Genomic DNA, 14,750 nt, shown 5'->3' with positions numbered 1-14,750 from the left:
AAGACGCAACTTTCTGTGTGTACTTCAGCTGCAAGTTTCAGACAGCGTGCAAATAATAAAATAAATTATCTTTCACATTCTCCTTGTGCTTGAACGGACAAATTCACTCAGATTTATCTCAAAATGTCTGCCTTGGCTAGTATCCTAGTAAACATAGCCGGTTATGGCTTAAGTGAAGGTAAACAGTAGAGAAAGACAAAGCGTGTACCATATTGGATCCGTCCATTATTCTTAAAGTGACAGCAGCCTAATTTTTAGCCTGTTTTTATTGTTAATCAAACTACAAAAGACAAAGAAATCAATCGCTGCTCTTCACTGAATAACTTTTTTGTAAATTTAGTAAAGATTAACCTTTAATTTGTTCAGTGAAGATTATATGCAGTGTTGTTTTACATTTGATTAGGCTACTTTATTCAACTTCTGTACCTGAAAACTAATTATTGATTATTTATTGATTTAAGCACTGATTATTTCATTTGTATCTTTGTTCTATTGTATTTATTTGTGCTATTGCCTTTAATTTAAATTTTATTTATTTTTTTATGAATGACCATTTACTTGTCTTCAATAATTTTTGAAATTTAAATTAGTAGTTTTAGCTGTGGTATCGAAATTGTATTAGAGAATTGTTAACTTTCGCTGGTATCTAAAATTTGTGTCAACCTTATTAATTACAATACAAGGATACATGGGTCAAAAACAATAACTATTTTATTCATTTCTTTTTTGTGATGAGGCTGGTGAAAATTTAATCATTGAATTCATTGAATCGAAAATCAAGAATCGACATCTGCATCGATACCCAGCCCTAAAATTTACTGAAACTGAAAATGAACGAATGCTCCACTGAATAAAAGCTCCTGAAACGTGTAGAGTAGGAGCATCAGCAAGGCCACCGTATGCAGCTTTTAACACGATCCACTCATTTAGAACTCCTTAAATTATATCAACATCTACTATACAACCTTTATTTAGCTAATAAACATCTAAATAATCACAACTCTGTGGAAATTCATTATCTCTCCAAAAGAAGCTCAAACGCATGGATTAAAAACACCTCTCTGTTAGCAGGTATTTTCATAGACCATCAAACATAGACTCAGCAATTGCGATGATGTACTAAATGTTTTGTTTAGTTTTCCTGACAATGTTTGCATATTCGAGCTAATTGCATGCGTCATGTATGCTTATTCAAGCGAATATTGCTGCGTGTTCCATTCTCTTCACTCTTTAGCCCATCAAACAACACATATATGAATGCTTACATTTATGGGGAGTTGATAGACCCCCTTTCATTTATGTTCTCCATTTGAAAACATTAGACTTTGTAAATTAGTTCTCTTACGAGAGTACTCGTGTTGCGTAAGTTTAGCTTACGCTACGTGAAACTCCTTTTCTCGAGAATACTGAAGCAAGAAAATTATCCTTATTTTTCCAAAATGTAAAACGCATTTGCTGCAGCAGGCAGAGATGGCTCGCGTGCCTATTGGCTGCTCTGCAGCAACTGCTGCAACCTATCAGCACATCTTGGCATGACTCCAGCGCCAATGGGAAGCCTTCCCGCGCTACGTCATGACCCGCCAAAATGGGTGTGGCCACAAGACTATAAATACCCACCGCTTGATGTTGCATGATGATTTCGTCTCCTTCAGCGAGTGACTTCACTTCGCTGGATCTCTGGGAAGAAGCCGCGCCGTCGAAAAGCCCTCAGCGGGACGAGCTCGAGATTCGAGGACGCCAGGTGGATTGCCGCCTTCGCTCGCCGTACCTGCTGCGCTATCCGGCGCCCATATCCTTTTTCCACTGCTCCGTGTGTGTTCGCCGCTGCGTACACACACGTTTCCTAAAAGAGCAAAGGCATTTTTAAATGCCAACCATGTCCTGCGGCTCATGCAGAGCCATTCTCAGCGACGGGGACCGCCATTTGCTTTGCGCTTTCTGCCTGGGAAAGGATCACACGGACCACACGCTCGCTGATGGCGGCTGCCAGGAATGCGAATCTATGCCTCTCTCGACCCTGCGGGCTCGACAGGCCTTGTTTCCCGTCAAGTCCGCTTCTCCCATGCCTTCTGTTGGGCCGCGCCGTAAAAAGCGCCGCTCTCAAAGGCCACCAGAACCTTCGGTGAAGGAGAACTCGCCGGCGGCGTCCCCGCGAGCCTCCTTCTCGGAGTCCCCCGTCTCTTTCCTCGACGGCCAGCGCCCCGCTGCGGTCTGGACGACAGAGCGGGATGCTATGGAGGAGGACAGCTGCTCTCTCCTGGCGTCCGGGAGCGAGGAATGGTCGGGCTCTATCCCTGACCCCACCCCGTCGACACAGGAGTCCAGCGTGAGGGCCTCGGTCGACGCTGAGCTTCTCCGCTTTCTCTCGAAGGCCGTCAAAGACCTCGGCCTTGACTGGACCACGCCCCAGGAGCCTGCGCCCAACAGGTTGGATGGCTGCTTTCTCACAGGACGCTGCTCTGCACCTGTTTCTAGGCCCGCTCCCTTCCTCCCCGAGCTTCACGACGAGCTCTCCAAATCGTGGGGAGCCCCGTACTCGGCCAGGCTGAGATCCTCTGTCTCTTCCACGCTCTCTGCGGTCGACAGCGCGAAGGACAAGGGATGTCTCTGTTCCTCCGGTTGAGGAAGCAGTGGCAGCGCACTTGTGTCCGCCCTCCGCTGGATGGTGTGCCAAGTCAACACTGCCCACCAAAGCCTGCCGGACCACGTCAGCCTTGATCGGCCGCGCCTACGCTCCCGCCGGTCAGGCCGCATCTGCACTGCACACCATGGCTGTTTTGCAGATCCACCAGGCCAACCTCCTCCGCTCTCTGGACGAGGCTGGACCAACTAAGGAGTGTGGGACGGATTTGAGGAGTGCGACGGACTTGGTACTCAGAGCTACTAAAGTCGCCGCCCAGGCCATCGGCCGCAACATGGCTTCTCTCACCGTCACAGAGCGTCACTTGTGGCTCACCTTGTTCGACATGTCAGAGTCCGACCGTGCCACCTTCCTGGACGCTCCTATATCTCCGACTGGTCTCTTCGGTCCCTCAGTTAAGGGATTCGCGGAGCGTTATTCGGAGGTGCAGAAAACATCTCAGGCATTGAGACATTTTCTGCCGCGGCGTTCCAGTTCTGCAGCAGGCCGTGCTAAGAAGCAGCCGCCCACTCGAAGAACGGCCCCCCCACCGCCTCCGCCTCCCGCTCCGCAACAGCACCAGGCCCCGGATGCACGCCAGCGCTCACGCTCGTTGAGCCGTCGCAGATCGCCACCTGCCCGGGCACCCAGTCCCAGGCTCGCGCCCAGCTTCGAGCCTCCCAAGTCTTCCTAGCCCCCCTAGGAAAGCGCCGATGGTCAAGTCCCGCTGCGGCCGGACCGCCGTCGAAATCAGCGTGAACCGCTCTCACAATTCCCTCAACAGAGGCGACTCGAAGAGTGTACTTAGCAGCCAACGAGCCGGTTCCAAAACTCGCTCGCCTGCACACAAACGCCGTTTTTATGGTGACCCACATAAATCTCAAAAAGAACATTATGTCTGGTCATATTCCGGCTCAAGCCGAAGGTGTTTTGAATGTAGCAAAGGTGTCCACTGCCCAGTGCCCACCCACGCACATAAACACTACCCTCTCTGTGTGTCACACTCATCCAGGGTCGAATACAATAAAGCTGGCTCAGGCCGCTCGACCATTAAGTGTAGGAAAAGTGCCCACTGCCCAGTGTTCACCCCTACACACAAGCACTACCCATACAGTGTCTCACACCACCACAGGGTTCATATCAGTCAAACCGGCTCACGCCGTTCATGTTTTAAGTGTAGGAAATGTGCCCGCTGTACAGCGCTCACCCCTGCCTGTGAAAACGATTGTATCTGCGCTACGCACACACATACCGCGCCGCGAGCTCACATTGCTGTGTCTGTAATGCAGCATCTCCCCGTTCATACGACCGGAGTGCTAGCTACAGAGCCACCACACAAAACACTGTCTGTCCCATTCAAAATGAACATGATGAACGAACAGTTTCTTCATGGTTTGGTCCCCGGGTCCCCGAATGTGAGCGACCGGAACCCAGACTTCATTCTACCCCTGTCAATTCATGCGAAAGCATAGGAAATGATACCAGGGGTTTCAGAATGGGTACTAAAGACGGTGAAACAGGGCTACTCGCAGCATGGGTCGAAACATCGGTGAATCAAGAAGTAGCACACCTACTCTGCGCCGAGATAGCGAATTTGCTGAGAAAAGGGGCGGTGGAACGCGTTCCTTTAGCCCAGAGCGAGTCAGGGTTTTCCAGACGTTATTTCTTAGTACCAAAGAAAGACGGCGGACTCTGCCCTATATTAGATCTCAGACGTTTGAACAAAGCGCTGATGATACGCTCGTTCAAAATGATCACGACCAGACAAATCCTCGCTCGAATCCGACCGGGGGACTGGTTTATATCAGTGGACCTGAAAGACGCTTATTTTCAGATCCAAATAGCAGCCCGTCACAGGCCATTCTTGAGATTCGCCTTCGAGGGCCAGGCTTATCAGTACATCGTCCTTCCCTTCGGCCTGTCTTTAGCACCTCGTACATTTATGAAGTGCATGGACACAGCGATCGTGCCCCTCAGACGACGGGACGTGAGTCCTGAATTATCTGGACGACTGGCTAATATTAGCCCAGTCGAAGGAGGAACTGGTGTCACACAAGACTTTACTGTTGGCCCATCTGGATCAGCTGGGTCTCAGAGTCAACTAGGCCAAGAGCATTCTATCCCCCAGTCAGGAAATATCCTTTCTGGGGATAGATTTGGACTCCAGGTCTATGATAGCGCACCTGACGCGAAAGCGCGCGGCGGCAACTCAGCGCTTTGCAGCAACATTCACAGGAGGGAAGAATCTTCCCCTCAGAATGTTTCAGAGGATGATGGGTCTCATGGCCTCAGCCTCGACGGTGCTGAGACTGGGTCTGCTACACATGCGCCCTTTTCAGCTGTGGCTGAAACGGCGCGTACCAGCGAAAGCGTGGAAATCAGGTTCACTTTGTCTCATGATAAATCAGACATGTGTTGCAGCTCTGAAAACGTGGATGAGAACCGGCTGATACCAGACCGGTGTGAACTTGGGCACCGCCTCTCAAATCAAAGTCATCTCGACAGATGCCTCCAACACGGGTTGGGGCGCCCTGTACGAAGGGAGACCTTCCATGGGCCTGTGGTCAGATGCAGAAAAGCGTCTGCACATAAACTGTCTAGCGATGAAAGCGGTCGAAAACGCCCTTCAGTTCTTTCTCCCTGTGTTAAAGAACCACCACGTTCAGGTCAGAACAGACAACACCTCAGAGGTGTCGTATATAAATCGCCAGGGTGGTCTCAAGTCCCGGAGCCTTCTTGCATTAGCAAGATGCCTCCTCATGTGGGGCCAGCACAACCTGCGCTCGCTGAGAGCGGCGCATGTGCCGGGCGTCCTGAACGTGGGCCCAGATATGCTATCCAGGGACAAGCTCGCTCCAGGAGAATGGGCTCTGCATCCCATGACAGTGCAAAATATCTGGGACATTTTCGGCAAAAGCAGAGGTAGACCTGTTCGCGTCACAGACCAACGCTCACTGCCCAATGTTCTTGGGCCCGAAATTGGCCCAAGCGCCCTCTCTATGCGTTTCCCCCGGTCACCTTGTTACCACAGGTAATCAAGCGAATCAGAGAAACCAAATGCTCGATACTCCTGATAGCCCCGCTATGGGAGAATCAAGTATGGTTCCCAGAACTGATGGAACTGGGGAACACAGCTCCATGGCCGATTCCGCTGAGGAAGGACCTGCTGTCTCAGGCCCAGGGTGCAGTTTGGCATCCGAACCCCGAGCTGTGGGCCCTACATGTGTGGGCGATCAACCATCACCATTTCACCTCCCAGAGGGAGTACTGAACACGATCACACAGGCTAGAGCTCCGTCTACTAGACGGCTCTATGCGTCCAAATGGTCAGTGTTCGCTGAATGGTGTTCAGCTCATGACTTTAACCCGCTAAGTGGTGAGGTAGCGGTGGTGCTTTCTTTCCTGCAAGAGCTGCTGGACAGCGGTAGAACCCCATCCACGCTCAAAGTGTCTGTGGCGGCTATAGCGGCTTTCGCGAAGCCCGCGAACGGCCAGTCACTGGGAAAGAACGACCTCATAATCCGTTTCCTCAGGGGTGCTAGGAGGCTGAACCCTCCTCGACCACCTTCGGTTCCAGCGTGGGACCTTTCCACGCCCTTGAGGCCATGAAAGGTAAACCATTCGAACCATTACATGCGGTGGAACTAAAGTACCTATCCTTCAAAACCGCTTTTCTGCTGGCGCTAGCCTCAGTAAAGCGAGTGGGCGACCTGCACGCGCTCTCAGTAAGCGCTATGTGCCTGGAATTTGGGCCTAACGACTCTAAAGTTATCCTCAAACCAAGGCATGGTTACGTCCCGAAGGTGCTTGCGACCCCGTTCAGAGCGCAAGTTATTTCCCTTTTGGCACTCCCTGCGTCCGACAGTGAGACTGGGATTAACCTCCTTTGCCCAGTGAGGGCTTTAAGGATTTATGTACAACGCTCTGCCGCCTACAGGCAAACAGAGCAGCTTTTCGTTTCGTTCGGTGGCCGCGTCAAAGGGCTGGCCATCTCGAAACAGACCCTGTCCAGATGGATAGTGGATGCTATCGCGTCAGCCTACACTGTAAAAAAAATTCCGTAGTTTTTACGGAAAAAAACTGGCAGCTGGGGTTACCAGAACAATTCCGTAAAATATACAACAAAACAGTAATTGCTTTTACCGAATAACATGTACATTTTACAGTTTAAACCAGCATATAACACACTGGAGTTCTGTTATATTTACTGGTTTAAACTGTAAAATGTACGTGCTATTCTGAACAACATGTCAATTTTACAGTATAATCCAGTAAATATAACAGTAAATTTCAGTAATATGATATAAAGTTAATTTACCGTCCTATTGAAGTATTAATATCTGTTTTGTACACTGATAACCACCAATCACAGCAGTGATGAGAGTCACATGATCAATCAAAGCTCATCACAAGCAGTTCTTCCACAAGAAAGTTAATACTAATATATATAGAAGCTGCACAGTGTCATTCACACAAACATTAAACACCATCATGGTAACACATGAAATTTTAAAAATGCAATAAACATTAATTTAACAACATTAAATGTAACATAAACCCCTAATGTACATAACTGATTAGAAAAAACGAAGAAAACTATGAAGAAACAAACATAGTTATTTCAACAAAAATAGATCAAATGTGAAGTGTCACAGGGAATTGTGGGAATGTCAATTTACGGTTTTTCACTGTAAATTATACAATGAGTTGTTTTTTCACTTTCAAAAACTGTAAATTTAACGGTATGTTACAGTAAAATTACATTAAATGTACCGTTAGATCTATCACAGTTATTTACCGTATATAGTACAGAAACTTTCTGTTAACCAATTAACAGTTTTTCACTGTAGCATTTTTACAGTCTTTTACCGTTAAAATTACGATCATTTTTTACAGTGTATGCCTCCAAGGGCCTGGATTGTCCCTTGGGGGTTAGGGCCATCTCGACTAGAGGTATGGCCTCGTCGTGGGCATGGACAAGTGGGGTGTCACTTCATGATATTTGTATGGCAGCAGGCTGGGCCTCGCTGTCTACATTTATAAGGTTTTATAACCTAGAAGTGCCTGCCTTACAGGCCAGGCTGTTCTCAGTCTGATGTATCATATTAACACTGTCTACCCAACTCAGCTTGATTAGACTGTTGGTATGCTGCAACGTCCTGTGGGCTTATGCAGTTATAAGGTTGAGGTACTGCCATAAACTGTATATATGTGTGCGCACCCATCACATTTACCGAGTCGTTCCTCCCCGTCTACCGCTCTGTGTGTATCCCACTGATATAAGCCCCGGGCACACTGCCCTTGGGACATTAGTATTGGAAATTTCGCACGCACTGCGTTTTATATGGGGTTCCCGTAGCGTAAGCTAAACTTACGCAACACGAGAGTACTCTCGTAAGAGAACGACACTCGGTTACTAACGTAACCTCGGTTCTCTCTAGAGAGGGAACGAGTCTTGCGTACGCTGCCGTGCTTGTGCTGCATTATGGTTTCGCTTCACTCGACTGAAATCATCATGCAACATCAGCGGTGGGTATTTATAGGCTTGTGGCCACACACATTTTGGAGGGTCATGACGTAGCGCGGGAAGGCTTCCCATTGGCGCTGGAGTCATGCCAAGATGCGCTGATAGGTTGCAGCAGTTGCTGCAGAGCAGCCAATAGGCGCGCGAGCCGTCTCGCCTAGGTCTTCCTGCTGCAGCAAATGCGTTTTGCATTTTGGAAAATTAAGGATAATTTTCTTGCTTCAGTATTCTCGAGAAAAGGAGTTTTCCCGTAGCGTAAGCTAAACTTACGCAACACTCGTTCCCTCTCTAGAGAGAACCGAGGTTACGTTAGTAACCGAGTGTTATTTTGCCTGTTGTTAATATTAATCCTGTTGTTATAAATAAAATGCAACTGGGATTAAGCTGCACTAAAGCAGCAATGTTTTTTTTTTTATTCAGGCGGTTTTAGAAATGTTTTATGGTGCTTTTTTTTTATTTATAGAATTATTTTTACATGTTAAATTCATTACCCGTTTGTTGACCTGATCAAAGATTTCATTTAAAAAAGACACTTCAGCGACAGTGCACTATATTTTATTTTTTGCACTCTTCCAGACTTAATTTATTGATCTAGAAGTGTGTTTTGTTGTGTATGCAAGGAGAGAGTGAAATTACAGTATTAAAAATTACAGTATTTAAAAAGTTAAATAAAACCTAATTCAGTTCAGTGCTGTTATTATTGTCAAAAACAGAAATAAAAATAAATTTCAGTTCTGTGTAATAGGTTATCAGGCACATAAACATGCAAATAATTGGTATAGGTAATAAACAAAAATCAATATCGGTCAATCTCTACCTATATGTTTTTTTTATAATCCCAGACACGGTGATCCCAATGCAACTCCATGTCCAAATTGTTGAATTTTACCCATTTTTAATGTTCAAAAACCAAATGTGGGTAACCTTTCAAACTAATACTGCGTTTAAAAAAGAACTTCTGAAGAACAAATAATACTGAAACTAGAAATGTATCTTGATTCCCTCTATCAAAAACAATTGCATACAACATACCCGAGTACCAAAAATACACTGAAATGGTCAAGTTGAGGCACATTAACTTGCTTTCAAAAGTGTATTTATAAAGAATCTATATTTGAATCAGTTTCAGGGATATTTGGAAGAAGGGATTTTGTTCATTTTAACAACTTATGAAGCTACCAAGATAGATAGATTTATTTAATGCTATGTCAGCATCTAAGGCTATTTTCATGGCAGAAATTCAATTACAAAAATACAAATATAAATACAATAAAACCAAGCAAACAAACACAACAAGTCATATTATTTAAAAAAGAATGTTAATTAACATGGTAAAACATTCCGGATGAATTTCATATCTGAAGCTACCAAGAGTTCAAATGTTACTGCATTGACATTCCAATATCTCTGGGATTTAACCAAATAGGAATTAATATTCCAAAAGAGAAGTTTCATATTAGGAACAAGAATCTAAAAAAGATTTACTTATAGAGTTAGACATGCAAACTATGGTGGACATTTTGGACACTCAGAGATGCATGTTGTATGCAATTGTTTTCATCGAGGGAAACACAATACATTTCTAGTATAATTTTTAGTATCATAATAATACATTTCCAGTATTATTTGTTCTTCAGACATTCTTTAAGTCCAATAAAAAGTATCAGCTGTGTAAAAAGTGACCCACATTTACTTTTTGACCATATAGTAAATTTAACAATTTGAACATGGAACTGCACTGAGATCCCCATGTCTATGGGACCGAACCAATTAGGGCCTTAATTTGGATACCAAAAGAAAAGTTTGTTTAAAAAAAAGAAAAGAAAAAAAAAAAATCTAAAAGAATATTAAGATATCTTTAATACTTTTAGAGTAACAGGCATGCAAACTTTGGGGGAAAAAGCTCCCATTTTTTAACCGTCTCCATTGGTATATAATGCAGCAAAGATTGCTAAAGTCAACATATTTTTGTAGTTTTTAGACTAATTTCTGTGTAAAATGCTGCCATCTTTCCAAAGTCATTTAAAGTCAGACTCAGTATCCCCCTGTAACCCCCTGTAAATTCTCCAAATTTGTAATTTTGAGCACCTCTGTAAAATAGTATTGAAAGCAAAAATATTAAATGTCATGGATGTATAGTTACAGGTAATCCACTATTTATGTTTGTATTTCTACAGAAAAAAAAAATATTAACAAAAATTTGAGTCAGGGCAGTTTCTGAAATTTAGCTGATTTGGCACAGAATGACACTATAAAATTAATGGAACACATCAAATGGTTGACCATTTTCTTTAAAATGGTTTTCTATGGGGAAACGCTTAAAGGGACAGTTCACCCAAAAATGAAAATTATATCATTTTTTACACACCCTCAAGCCATCCAAGGTGACTATCTTCTTTCAGACTAATACAATCGGAGTTATATTTAAGAATATCCCGGCGAGATTTTGAAGCCCCAAAAATGCATCCATCCATCATAAAAAATAATCCATACTGCTCCAGGGGGTTAATAAAGGCCTTCTGAAGCGAAGCGATGGGTTTATGCAAGAAATATTTAAAACTTTATTAGCTATAGGCTAATAACTAGCTACCGGCAGGCGGTTATACACAACGATTTGCGGCGAAAGAGTAAACCCCTGACCCGACGCATGACACAATGACGAACGCAGAAGTGCAGAGGATAGAGAAAATAAAAACACTGGTCGCCAATTAGAAGTCTAAAACGAGAAATTTTAAATAGAAATGTAAGAGGATTTCGATAAAAGAGAAGAGGAGCTTGAGTTTGTTGCACAGCCCTATTTGTTTAAACCGCGAGAGGCGTCTAAGCCAGTGGTTCCCAAACCTGTCCTGAAGGCACCCCAACACTGCACATTTTCTTTGTCTCCCTAATCAAACACACCTGATTCAACTCATCAGCTCATTAACCCATGTGATAATGAGCTGATGAGTTGAATCAGGTGTGTTTGATGAGGGAGACAAAGAAAATGTGCAGTGTTGGGGTGCCTAGCTTATGATACTCCTACATCAAACATCGTGTAATATCGCTTTAATAACGTTTTAAATATTTAAAATGTTTTTCTTACACAAAAGCATTTCTTCGCTTCAGAAGCACTTTATTAACCCCCCAGAGTTTGTGGATTACTTTTATAATGGATGAATGCACTTCAAATTTTGGGCTCCCATTCACTGCCACCAGGACATTTTTTTTATATAACTCTGATTGTATTCATCTGAAAGAAGAATGTACGCCAAGGATGGCTTGAGGGCGAGTACATCATAGGGTAATTTTCTTTTTTGGGTGAACTATCCCTTTAACGAGAAACTGTACGTTATGTTTAAATTCTGGGTTCATCTGATTGCCTGTACAGTATGCATCAATTACACTGAATTTGGTATTTTAATGTCACTGTCTTACTACATTATACTTAACACAAAACTGTTAAATGGCTGGTGTGACGTCACGTGAAAATAATGAGTTTAAGGGGCTTCTTGAACAAGAAAAAAAAATGTAGGAGGGGTCGCGGGACTTGATTTTGTCCATCGGGAATTGATTGGATCTGCAATCTCATGTGAGTGACAGGTTGACCCGCCCTCACGTCGGTGAACACGTCATCGGAAAAGTCGTTGCAAGAGGGTGGGAAAGTAATTTAAATTAAGATTACGAGGGCACATTAATTTTTTTTAAAAATCTTTTTTTTTTAAAAGTCCACGGATAATGCATTGATGATAATCACTTATAAATAAACACTGCAGAATTCCTTCAACAACAACAACAAAAAAGAAGAAGAATTGAACATTTTGATTTTATGGTGACTTTAAGAAACATGGCGTTATAGCATTTCAATTCGTAACTCTCGGTATTGAGACAAGAAATGTGCATGCATGTTGTTGAAACACTAATATCACCACCACAGAACAATGACCCCGTCTGTCTTTCTCCGTGAAACCTTAAATCACAGCGAAGACAGTCTCATGTGATTATGAAATCAGACATCATAGATTTATTGCTATCATTAGATATGATTTGTAAGCAAATATAGCATAGGGATTAGTCAACAGATAGCGTTTAGGTTTAATACGGCCGGAGTAAACACGTCCACATGGCGGCGGTCAGACCATGTTGACAACATGGCGCAAAACCTCCAGAACACCAAGAAATATGGTCCTTTCCCACTTATTTAATGCCCAAAGACCACAGTTCCAGAAACTGCATAAACTCGTGCGATAACGTTTGCAAAAGTTATGTGATGTTTTCACGCAACACGAACACACAAATGTATACATCATGCATACCTGCTGGTGTTGCCCCAAAGATCCGCACCACGGGCACTTTCTTGACATCGCTCTCTCTGAACTCAGAGTAACAGGCGTCCAGCTCTCGGACCGGGCTGCTCATGTAATAATCCGCCGTGACGATCCTCAATGAAAACATGGTTGCCCTGCAGAACCGAACCGAACATGAGGTGCTATTGACAAATAAATATAAAGGGCAGCAGCCGACCCTAGTTGTTCCAGCTGCGTGAAACAGGCGGCTTTGAGCAGAGCGTGATTTGCAGAAATATGGAGCTCAAACATTCGTTAATCATATGATGCAAATGATTCCCAAAGATCACAGCTTTAATTCCTACCCAAACTCTTCAAATACAACATATATTCCGATTTAAAAGAAAACCTAATGTTCACTCCCCCCTCCTCTGTAATACGATCACGACACTGTTGGGCAACCCTAATCATTCCCATCCAGCCCATATCCACATAGAGTGCACTGCAGCATTCCTTGCAGCCAGCAGCTGGGTCAGCCAGTTCAGCTCACTTCACTTCTGCTGCTGCTGAGAAAGGAAGCTCCACGCTGTCGCTGCCCTAATTGGTCAGAACCAAAGACAAATCGCCTTCTGATTGGCTTACAAGAAGATAAGCGCGCTGATTGGCTCGTGTTAAGCGGAAGTAACAGGGATGTTACAATTCGTTAAAAGCCTCAGATTATTTATTTTTTTAAATGAATTCATAAAATAGTCAAACAGACACCGATGACATGGGCTATAAAATAAACGACGGTTCACACCAGATTTTATTTAATTACCTACTCAGGTATGCTGATGCGATCTGAGAAGCATACTACTACTTTTGGTGTAGGCGATTTTTTTCTCTAAACTGCCCCTTGTCGTTTCGGAAAATAGTACAATGGCGAGTGCGTCGACAATAAACACGTAGGGTGCTCGGCTGGCTCGGCTCGGTCGTGTGTTAAGCGAAAGTATAAAGAAGGATTTAGTGATAGTAACAGTGGTAATGAGAGAAATAAGCTTTTCGAAATGATTCTCTGTATTTTTTTTATTTTTTTTTACAAATTTTATTAACATTTTGTCAAAGTACAATTTTAACACGTATACGAAATTGAATCAATATACAGCTTCATATATCTGATCTTAACAAGGTGAACAAAATAAGAGACAGGAAAAGATCCGAAATAAAATAGAAATAAAATAACAAAACACATAGATACATAAATGAAAAACACTTAGGGGTCTGCTTATGCATTAAAGTTAAAATAATGAAATAATTTGATTGTTTTGTTTAATTTGTTTTTCTTTTTTTTTTAAATTTTCAATGCTGTTCCAATATTTTTTAAGGTCTGTTATTTTGAAATTGTAAAAGGAGGGTTTGCTTCTTTGCCAAATCATTTTGTGCAGATAATATTTAGCTAAAATAATAATTAAGTTAATTACATATTTTTCATTGGCTGATAAATATGGCTCAGTGACTATAAGAAGTATTTCAAATTTGCTTAGAGAAATATTCTTTTTTATCTTTTGGGAAATAAATCTTTGTAAATGGGACCAAAAGGAAGCTACAAGGGGACAATCAACAAAAACATGCTCAATGGTTTCTCCTTCACAGCCACAGAATGTATAAATGTTACACACAGTTGGAAAAAAAGTACAGATGTTTGCTTTTGAAGGGTAATACCTGTGAACAATTTTGAATAAAACTTCTTTGATTTTATTTACAATAATATACTGATGAGGTAGCAGGAAGATCATGTTCCATAGTTTCTTGTCCAGTAAAGTCCATTGGTGTTTACATATAGGAGTACTGGCAGGATCAAGTATGTTTCTAATAAAAGTATTGTTACATCTCTTATCTGTAAGTGGAATGCCAGAAATAGCAGGAGAACCGACTGTTACAGATAGAGAAGTATCTGTCTGTATGCTCTGCGCTAAAGAAACAAGACTAACAGGAATAGACTCAATCACCATTTCGAATTCTTCTTGAGATGTATCAATACCATATTTTTCCATGAAGTGCTCATAAGAATAAAATTCATTTTTTGTATTTAGCAGATTGTTTACTGTATTCAGATTACTTATAAACCAATTATTCAAAAAGAGTTTTGTTTTTGTGTAGTAAATATGCATTGTTCCAAAGAATACAGTTGTGAGGGGAGAAATTGTGTTTAAAGATAAGATTCCAACATAACAAGGTTTGTTTATGAAAATTGCTTAATTTCACAGGGAGTTTTCCTACCGAAAAAGGACATATCAATAGAAAGTTAAGACCACCAATAGTTTCAAAAAAGCTGTTTGGAATAATATTCCACATACTATTTGGA

The 14,750-nt window shown here is 42.8% G+C and overlaps 1 protein-coding gene across 1 annotated transcript in view; it reads right to left on the bottom strand.

The window, feature by feature from the left end:
- rev3l (REV3 like, DNA directed polymerase zeta catalytic subunit) overlaps positions 1 to 12,981 on the bottom strand; it is a 137,338-nt gene extending 124,357 nt beyond the window's left edge. The window contains exon 1 of the mRNA XM_084091112.1: positions 12,437 to 12,981. Within this exon, the coding sequence (XP_083947238.1) occupies positions 12,437 to 12,575 (139 nt within the window). The 5' untranslated portion in view covers positions 12,576 to 12,981. The remainder of the gene's footprint in view (positions 1 to 12,436) is intronic.
- Positions 12,982 to 14,750: the final 1,769 nt, after the last annotated feature.

Source organism: Abramis brama, assembly GCF_963993115.1.
Source record: "Abramis brama genome assembly, chromosome: 18".
NCBI lineage: Eukaryota > Metazoa > Chordata > Actinopteri > Cypriniformes > Leuciscidae > Abramis > Abramis brama.
This window is presented reverse-complemented; position numbering and strand designations above follow the sequence as displayed.